The following is a 10,017-nucleotide window of genomic DNA, read 5'->3' on the forward strand; positions in this document are numbered from 1 at the left end:
GGAGGTCATCCAGGGTTACTAATGTCAGATTTCCTGCAGGGGAAGAAAAGTTCCTGTGGCCACCTGTGTCTTTTCAGTGTCTCTTCGTTTCTGTGTCTTTTCAGTGTCTCTTACTTCATTTGTCTGTAGGTGAAATTGCTCAAATAATGGAGCAAGGTGACATCTCAGTGAAGGATGCTGCCGTCGACACTCTGTAAGTGGCTTATCTGGGGAGAGTCCTCGAGTGGAGGGCAGGACCTCCCACCAGCCCTGCCAGCCACCTGACAGGCCCAGGGCTGCCCTGCTTTACGACGAGGCCATGTGAAGCACTGAGATGCAGTCCCCCAGGCCCCCGCCACAACCCTCAGCCACCCTTCTAGCTGTTGAGTGGGATACCATTCACCAGGGCTGCCAGGGACTCGGGAGGCTTGGCAGGCTTCCATGGTGCGATTGCCACCCCAAGCCCTCGAGGAAGGACGAGAAGCACAAACAGCTTTGTGCTCACTGGGGCAGGGCCGTTCATGTGTGCACCAGCCCCCTTCTTCCTGCTGTCTGTGCCTCACGTTCCATGTTCCACTGTGGGGCAGTGGGGCAGCTCCCTCAGGCCCCTTTGCACCAAGAGTGGCAGGCTGGGTTCTGCTGGGGGCGGTGACCTTGAAACCCAGCAAGGCCTGGGGCTCCTGCTGCACCCCAGGCACTGGGCAGAGAGCACCACAAAGGCAGCGGCGTGTGTCCTCGCCAACACTCCGCATCCCAGGTGCTGCATTCATGCCCTTTTGGGGGAAGGTGAGATAGAAGTTAAGCATCTGTGGGGCCATGCCTGGTGGCTCACACCTATAATCCCAGTACTTTGGGAGACTGAGGTAGGAGGATGGCTTGAGTCCAAGAGGCTGGGGTTGTAGTGAGCTATGATTGTGCCACTGCACTCCAGCCTGGGAGACAGAAAAAGACCCTGTCTCAAAGAAAAGAAAAAGACCATAAGCATCTGGAGCACCTGCAAGAGCCTGTGCATGGGCTCGGCGTGACTGAGAGTCCTCCGCCTGGCCCGAGCATCAGGCAGGCCCTCCCGAGACCCCTAAGATGCTAGAAATGGGACTTTCTCCAAAGTTTAAACATTTGTAGAGGATTTTGCTTCTTTGGTGGTGACCTTGGATTGTGATGCCCTCTGGAAGTCTGGTTTGATTCTTGCTGTCACTGTACATCGGCATTCATGAAGGACTTGTTTTTTCTCTGCCTGGTGAGGTTTGGAGACTTGAAGGAGGACAAGGTGACGCGCCATGATGGAGCCAGCTCGGACGGGCACCTGGCACACATCTTCAGACATGCGGCCAAGGAGCTGTTCAACGAGGATGTAGAGGAGGTCACTTACCGAGCCCTGAGGTGTGGCGCAGCGTCCACAGCCTGTCTGTGCCTGTGGTCAGCACGTGTGCACGTGTGGATCTGTGCATGTGGTGGTTCTGTGTATGGAGTTTACACCAGTCAAAATCGAAAGGGCTTTTTTGTGTTTATTTAGAACTTTTATTTTGCTGACATTCCAAACTCACATTAGAAAGTGTTCTTGGCCGGGCGCGGTGGCTCACGCCTGTAATCCCAGCACTTTGGGAGGCCGAGGCGGGTGGATCACCAGGTCAGGAGATTGAGACCATCCTGGCTAACACGGTGAAACCCCATCTCTACTAAAAATCCAAAAAATTAGCCGGATGTGGTGGCGAGCGCCTGTAGTCTCAGCTACTCGGGAGGCTGAGGCAGGAGAATGGTGGAACCCGGGAGGTGGAGGTTGCAGTGAGCCGAGATTGTGCCACTGCACTTCAGCACGGGCGACAGAGCAAGACTCCTGTCTCAAAAAAAAAACAAGTGTCCTTAAGTCACAGATAAAGGACTTGATGGATCAAAATTCTCTGTGTTCATTTTGTAGAAACAAAGACTTCCAAGAGGTCACCCTTGAGAAGAATGGGGAGGTGGTGCTACGCTTTGCTGCAGCCTATGGCTTTCGAAACATCCAGAACATGATCCTGAAGCTTAAGAAGGGCAAGTTCCCGTACCACTTTGTGGAAGTCCTCGCCTGTGCTGGAGGTGAGGCTCCCGAGCAGCACCTGGCTCTGTCCCCTACGGGTGCTCAGGCCACACTGGTCCTGCAGCCGCCAGAGACGGTGTTCTCGGCCACCCAGAGCCTCTCTCAGCCCTGAGAGCTTTGTAGGGTGTGGATGTTCCCATGGGGCTTGTGCTGGGACATTCTAGGCTCCATTGGTTTTGCTCTTTCCCTCACCCCACATAGCGTGTGGGCATTCTCTTGGGGACGTGCCCTCAGGAGGCCCCACATGGCACCAGGTGAGAGTCAGCCCGTGGCAGCTGGCTTAGAGAACAAATCACAAGAGTCGAGGCCACCCTGCCTCGGAGAAACACCCCTGCCTCCTACCAGGCACCAAGGATGAGCCAGCTCTGTCCTGAGTGATGGGAGAGAGCAGTGAGAGGTGGAAGCAGGAAGGGGTGTGACCCAGCCTGGGCCTGAGGGGCTCCTTTGCTGCTTGGAGGGAGGGTGGGCCACTGTGGGCTGCGATCATCCAGGCACGTGAGGAAGGGTCCCCACCTGGAGCAGGAGGAGTGAGAGGACAAGAGGAAGCCAGGACAGGGTGGGGGTCTCCGGGAAGGATGTGCTGAGGGTGAGTGTCAGGGACGAAGGGGACCTTGGTGGTCCATCTGTACCCCTGGTGGGGAAATGAGGACCTTTGTGCCATTGTGAGTCGGGGGGGCACCACAAGGGACTGGAGTGGAAATGCTGGGTGCAGGTCAGTGGGAGGAGTGGCTCCACTGATGTTAGATGAGTGGGACAAGGTGTGAAGCCACAGGACGGGAGGGGCCCTGGGCAGGGCACAGACAAGGGTGCAGTTGGAGGCCCTGCCTTAGTGTCCTTCAACACAGAGGAGGGGAGGCCCCAGCCAGCACTGACAGGAGGGTGAGGGCAGAGAGGCGAGCATGTGGCCTTGGAGGCCTCACTGAGCATTCCGGGGGCATGGAACGGTCAGTCCCACAGCTGGGCTGAGGAGCAGCCAGGAGGTGAGCCATGAAGCAGGGCCTCTGGGAGGGCCTCTGCATGCAGGCGGGTGGAGCTGGGGCCTGAGGAAGGAGAAGGTGTAAGCCAGCCCCCTGGGAAAGTGGAGGTTGGAGACCAACTGGGGTGCCACCCTACAACCCATGGGGAGTGAAGTTTAACCGGGGAAATTGGTTCCAGATTGTTTTAAATGAACTCTTACACTACTAAGAGTGACATCGTCTAACATGCTGGAGAGTAAGTAGCATCAGTAGATAGGAGACACATTTTTACTCAGGCCAGTGTTGGGTGTGTGGGCTCATGGCTGGGCTCACAGCTCAGCTGCCTCTGGTGCAGCCTCCAGGCAGGGCCCAGCACACTAACACGTGTGGTGCAGGCAGGAGTGGTTTTACTGCTTGTTCACAATCCCTGTGCTATCTTGGTTTTGCCAAATTCCAAGAGGAGTTGGAAATCGGGATTTGCATACAAAGCCACCCAGTTCTAAAAGGCAACTTAGGTTTTAGGTAAAACCATTTTATGGGTGATATAAATGGGTAAGAATGAGAGGTACATGGGTCCAGGTGCGGTGGCTCACGCCTGTAATTCCAGCATTTTGGGAGGCCAAGGCAGGCGGATTACCTGAAGTCAGGAGTTCAAGACAAGCCTGGCCAACATGTTGAAACCCTGCCTCTACTAAAAATACAAAATTAGCCAGGCATGGTGGCACACACCTGTAATCCCAGGTACTTGGGAGGCTGAGGCGGGAGAATCACTTGAGCCCAGGAGATGGAGGTTGCAGTAAGCCAAGATTAAGCCACTGCACTCCAGCCTGGCCGACAGAGAGAGACTCTGTCTCAAAAAAAAAAAAAAAAAATGAGAGGCACACAGGGCTATGAGTCTGGGATTAGCGTCCCTGAGGGCCTTGGGGAAGACCCTGGCCTGTGCAGCGAGCCCTAGCCTTACACCACGCAACGTTCCACGTCCCCTTCATTCCTCTCATGCTTGCAAATTGTCTTCCCTATGAGGCAAAAGCTTCCTTAAGACTGTCCTGGCTGGGTGCGGTGGCTCATGCCAGTAGTCCCAGCTTGAAGCAGAAGGATTGCCGCTTGACTCCAGGAGTTCAAGATCAGCCTGGGCAACATAGCGAGACCCACCCCGCATCCCCCAGTCTCTACAAAAAATTTAAAAATTATCCAGGCAAGGTGGTGTGTGTCTGTAGTCCTAGCTGCTCAGGAGGCTAACGCGGAAAGATCACCTGAGCCCAGGATAAACTTACCTGTGTTTATCTTTCAGGATGCTTAAATGGCAGAGGCCAAGCCCAGACTCCAGATGGACATGCGGATAAGGCCCTGCTGCGGCAGATGGAAGGCATTTACGCTGACATCCCTGTGCGGCGTCCGGAGTCCAGTGCACACGTGCAAGAGCTGTACCAGGAGTGGCTGGAGGGGATCAACTCCCCCAAAGCCCGAGAGGTGCTGCACACCACATACCAGAGCCAGGAGCGCGGCGCACACAGCCTGGACATCAAGTGGTGAAGTCAGGCCAGGGCCTTCCAGCTGCTCTTGGGGCCAGAGCCACTCTCAGTAGAGGGAGGGGCTGCCCTGAGTGCAGTATTAAAGACACTTAAGAAAACTGCTCAATGGGTTACTTTGGTTTCTCAGAGTTCCCTGCTATCCCGTTTATTGGAGGCCCCTCAGGCAGTTTCATGTGGTGCTATCTTCATAATAGGTGTGGGATTGGAACTATTTTTTTTTTTTTTTTTTTTTGAGGCGGAGTCTCACTCTGTCACCCAGGCCGGAATGCAATGGTGCGATCTCAGCTCACTGCAACCTCTGCTTCCCGGGTTCAAGTGATTTCTCCTGCCCCAGCCTTCCGAGTAGCTGGGACTACAGTCGCACACCGCCGTGCCCAGGTAGTTTTTGTATTTTTAGTAGAGATGGGGTTTCACTATGTTGGCCAGGCTGGTCTTGAACTCCTGACCTCCTGATCCACCCGCCTTGGCCTCCCAAAGTGCCAGGATTGCAGGCGTGAGCCACCGTGCCCGGCAGATTGGAACGTTTTAACATGAAAGGAGCACTTCCCCAATTTATCCCTTTATCCTAAGATTGTGAAAAAAATCCCAAAGAGTGAGAATGGAGACAGACTACTGTATTTTAGGTGTTAAAAAAAATTCCAGGAAGTGTCCTGTGACGAGCTAAGACCCCCAGAGGTTGTAACACACGTGCCTCGGAGGTGATCTGATGTGGGAATGAGGGCAGAGGCGGGGCAGCTGTGCCTGTGGCCCTGGGGTTGTTAGAGCAGGCAGTCCACAGTCCCAGGTTCCTGCCCATTTTGGCTCTTTTACCCACTCATATTTTCCTTGAAAATGTTTTTGACAGAACATTGTCAGCCTGTTAGAATCGGGAGACTCACACAAATCTGGATTTCCAGCTTTTCTTAGAAAAACTGTAGTTTCGGCCGGGCGCGGTGGCTCAAGCCTGTAATCCCAGCACTTTGGGAGGCTGAGACGGGCGGATCACGAGGTCAGGAGATCAAGACCATCCTGGCTAACCCGGTGAAACCCCGTCTCTACTAAAAAAATACAAAAATCTAGCCGGGCGAGGTGGCGGGCTCCTGTAGTCCCAGCTACTCGGGAGTCTTGAGGCAGGAGAATGGCGTGAACCCGGGAGGCGGAGCTTACAGTGAGCTGAGATCTGGCCACTGCACTCCAGCCTGGGCGACAGAGCGAAACTCCGCCTCAAAAAAAAAAAAAAAAAAAAAAAGAAAAACTGTAGTTTCTGACAACACTAGGCCCCATTCCTCACAGCCAGTCACCACCCTCCTGGACCATACTCAGGGCCCTGGAGTCCTGGCGACCCAGGCCCCAGCTCAAACTTGTACATTCAGTCTTTGAGTTAGACTTGCATTGTGGCAAGGGAAGGGCCTGACGAGGGTGGCAGACACGAGAGTGGAAAATTGAGAAGGCTGCCTGCACAAGCTGGGTGGGTGCGGGCGAGCCCCAGCTCCTCAGCACTGTCGTGGGGTGGGAGTCGGGTAAAGGCTCTGTCCGACCCTGAGGGGTGGAGGATGCCCGGGTGGTCCAGCCTCCCGCAGAACACTTCCCCATCACCCTTCGCAGATGGGTTTCTTCTCACACACAGCGCTGGCCCATCCACTCGCCATGAAGCTCTCTGTGCTCAGGGTGATGGCACCCCCTCCATTCTGGCACTGCACTGCGGGCATGAGCTTGCCTTAAAAAGAAAGGAGAGGCTGGGCATGGCAGCTCTTGCCCTATAATCCCAGCACACTGGGAGGCCAAGGCGAGAGGACTGCTTAAGTCCAGGAGTTTCTACGTGGTGAGACTCCGTCTCTACAAAAATTTTTTTTTTTTTTTTTTGAAACAGAGCCTCAGTTTGTCACCCAGGCTGGAATGCAGTGGCGCGATCTCGGCTCACAGCAACCTCCACCTCCTGGGTTCAAGCGATTCTCCTGTCTCAGCCTCTGGAGCAGCTGGGCTCACAGGCGCATACCACCGCGCCCAGATAATTTTTGTATTTTTAGTTGAGACGGGGTTTCACCATGTTGGTCAGGCTGGAACTTCTGACCTCAGGTGATCCGACCACCTCAGCCTCCCAAAGTGTTGGGATTACAGGCGGGAGCCACTGCACCTGGCAAAAAAAAATTTTTTTAAAAAGGAGAAAGCCTTTTTAAAAAATTTAACCATGAACAGTGAAACGGAGCTGGCAGACACCTGAAAATCTGCGGAACTGCGCAGCTGCACCCTAGGGCTCATCCCAGGAGAAGAGAGATGTCAGTGTGGCTGGAGGTGGCCTGAAGCACTGGGATTGGGTTAACTCGAGTGATGGCCTTCCCAGCCCTCCGTGCTGCAGAGCCTCTGTACGCTAGGCTGCCTTCATCTCACTCTGTGTGCTGTGCCTGTGCACCTGTCTTGTGGATAACTGCGTATATTGTGTTCCATTGCCTGTCTTGCTGGATGACTGCATATATTATGTTCAGTTGTGTATTTGTTTTGCTTTCAGTCTATATACAGTTGGGTTTCCAACCTCTGATTCTGGAATAAACAGTTGCAGCGTGTCTGAGTGAACGGTTGAGTGAGCCTAGCCACCTGCTGCCCCAGCAGGGCCACATCTTGTGGTGCATTGCCGTCCTCACCACGGCCACGCCAGGTGGCCTCGCCTGTGCTTCCTGAGCTGCCACCTGGTGTGGAGTCAGGAGAGTCCCCTGTCTTCCTCCAGGAAGACGCTCACCAGGCCTAGAGCACCAGGAGTCGGCAGAGGGCCGCCCGGCTACAGTGAAGAAATCACCTCCCGCAGTAACCACTGCACAGGGCACCACAGCTGGCCTGCCATGAAGCCATCCCTGCAGGTCATGTGGGGCGGCCAGGCTGAGGGACTGGGCACCAACATGAGATGCTAGGGGTTCCTGTGCCTGCTGGTGGCTTATAGCTATGGGGACTGTGTGCATTTCTTCTGCACAGGAGAAAAGTGGTGAGAGTTCCTTCATTATAACGGGAACGATATTAGCGGTCAGACCAAGGCGCCTAGATGTGGTGCGAGGCAGCACACTGGTCGGGGAGGATGGATGGTGTGCCCGGCCCGTGCCTGCTGGTGAGCCAGGCTGGTCCTGGTGTGAGGCAGCACACTAGTCCAGGGGGATGGTGTGCCCGGCCTGTGCCTGCTGGTGAGCCAGGCTGGTCCGGGGGGATGGTGTGCCCAGCCCATGCCCGCGAGTGAGCCAGGCTGGTCCTGGCGTGAGGAGGAGGAGGAGAAGATGAGCCCTGGTGGCATCCCGTGCTGGCACCACCATGTAGGAACACGGCCGTGTGTGCTCTGGTGCTGCCGTGTACTGCAGGGGCCCGAACACGTCTGATCTGATAAACGTGTTGCCATCCCAGTGAATAGATCTGCTCTTCGGTGCCTGTGGTCTGAACAGCAGAGCCCAGATTTCTCAATTCCATTTCCACCTGTCCTGAGAGCTTATACTCGTTGCAGCCAGTGTAGACTGTCCACACTGGTCCTTCCTTAGTGTTGCTGGAGTCGCAAAAGGGCTCATCCACTGTGCCCGCCTGTTGGTTTGCTGCTTGCTTGGGGTGTGGATCTAGGGTAAACCTTTGGGTGTGTGCTGGCTTTGAGGGTGTCCCATGGCCTCATCTGCAGGCCCAGAGCTGAGCAACTGAGGCGACTGGACACATGGCCTCCCACAGTCGTGTGACCTTCACGCTGAGTCTGGACCAGACATGTCAGAGGAGGGAACGGTGGCCCAGGCAGGGCTGACTTGCCAAGGCCACTTCGCCTCTAGATGGGGCCCGGTGTTTATGTTTCCACTGCAAACAGAGCATCTGTGTAACGCAGATCAACCCTCAACTCATGGTAAGGCGCCCTCAGTCCGCCGCTGCAGAGGGCGAGCTGTCGGTGTTGGGTAGAGGCCGCCTCTGCTTTCTGAGGAGGAGCCTTGTGTTCTGAAATCAAGGAGAGCAGGTGCCAGGGCTGAATGCTTCAAAGCTGAAATGCGAACTGTCCAATAGGCAAAGGTTTTGATTAAGTATTCAGCTCAGTAAGAAGAGGGAGTGCTCACAGCCGCTGGCTGGAGTGCAGTTTGGCAGTAACACCCCAACTAGATAAAAGTCGTATAGCTCACGCCAGCACTTTGGGAGGCTGAGATGGGCGGATCACGAGGTCAGGAGATCGAGACCATCCTGGCTAACATGGCGAAACCCCATCTCTACTGAAAACATGAAACATTAGCTGGGCGCGGTGGCGCCTGTAGTCCCAGCTACTCGGGAGGCTGAGGCAGGAGAATGGCGGGAACCCAGGAGGCAGAGCTTGCAGTGAGCTGAGATCCTGCCACTGCACTCCAGCCTGGGCCACAGGGCAAGACTCTGTCTCAAAAAAAAAAAAAAAGGTCGTATAGCTTAGCTGTTAGGAACTGTCCCTGGAGCAGTCCACCTCACAGGTGCCCAGTGCGCAGGACCTGGAGGATGTCTGCGTCTGCATTTGCTGTAAACAAGTTGCAACAGCGAACTAAAAGCCCATCGGGGCAAGTGTCAGGACATCCAAAGCTGGGGTTCTAGGAGTGGTTAAAGTACAAAATGGATGTTTACGTCCTGACATGGACTTTTTTTTTTTTTCCCGAGACAGGGTCTGGCCCCGTCACCCAGGTTGGAGTACAGTGGCACCATCATGGCTCACTGCAGACTCAACCTCTCAGACTCAATCAGTCCTCCCACTTCAGCCTCCTGAGTAGTTGGGACTGCAGGCATGTGCCGCTACTCCCAGCTAATTTTTTGTACTTTCTGTGGAGACAGGGTTTTGCCATGTTGCCCAGGTTGGTCTGGAACTCCTGGACTCAAGTGATCTTCTCCCTTCAGCCTCCCAAAAGTGCTGGGATTACAGGTGTGAGCCACCGCACCAGCCTGGTTTGAAATTTGATTAGAATAAGAAGGAAAACCTGCAAGGCAGAGTGACAGACACGGCATCTGCATGGTGAGTGTGGACAAGTGGCAGTGGAATTGGGAGGAGGGACTGGAGTGGGAGCAGTGGCTGCCAACCACTGCCAACACTTCGCCTCCTCTCTGATGCCCCTAAGCCTTCCTCTCACATCAATCTTGGCAGAATCCTCCTGTTCCTCTGTCTTCGGCTTTAGCCACCATCAGGGTGTCTGTCCTGCAATTTCCCCACTCCTTTTTGCCCTGTCATGGAAAGACCGTGTAGCAGCTGGCACTCCTTCCCCACTCCAGGACCAGAGCACAATGTTTGCAACTGTCCTGGGCTCTGGTATCTGAGGAGTCTGTCCCTGAGCCAGTCTGGACACAGACAGCCAGGCAGCAGCACTGGCACTTTGGGATGTCAGTGCCATCCTCATGGGTACTGTGTCCACGTGGGATGCCGGGGCCTGGCGGTGGGATGTACGGGGAGTACTGCGGCTGCATTTCTCTCCTGTTGGAGGGAGGTTCTCACCTCCAGCTTCTGATGTCAGTGGAGCAGGAATGCCAACCCAGAGGGCCGTCACAT

General features: G+C 55.0%; 1 protein-coding gene across 1 annotated transcript in view; it reads left to right on the plus strand.

The window, feature by feature from the left end:
• NARF (nuclear prelamin A recognition factor) overlaps positions 1 to 4,642 on the plus strand; it is a 28,978-nt gene extending 24,336 nt beyond the window's left edge. Inside the window, exons 8-11 of the mRNA XM_037993251.2 lie at positions 130 to 193; positions 1,222 to 1,359; positions 1,895 to 2,052; positions 4,301 to 4,642. Of these exons, the coding sequence (XP_037849179.2) occupies positions 130 to 193; positions 1,222 to 1,359; positions 1,895 to 2,052; positions 4,301 to 4,542 (602 nt within the window). The 3' untranslated portion in view covers positions 4,543 to 4,642. The remainder of the gene's footprint in view (positions 1 to 129; positions 194 to 1,221; positions 1,360 to 1,894; positions 2,053 to 4,300) is intronic.
• Positions 4,643 to 10,017: the final 5,375 nt, after the last annotated feature.

This window comes from Chlorocebus sabaeus, chromosome 16, assembly GCF_047675955.1.
Source record: "Chlorocebus sabaeus isolate Y175 chromosome 16, mChlSab1.0.hap1, whole genome shotgun sequence".
Classification (NCBI taxonomy): Eukaryota; Metazoa; Chordata; class Mammalia; order Primates; family Cercopithecidae; genus Chlorocebus; species Chlorocebus sabaeus.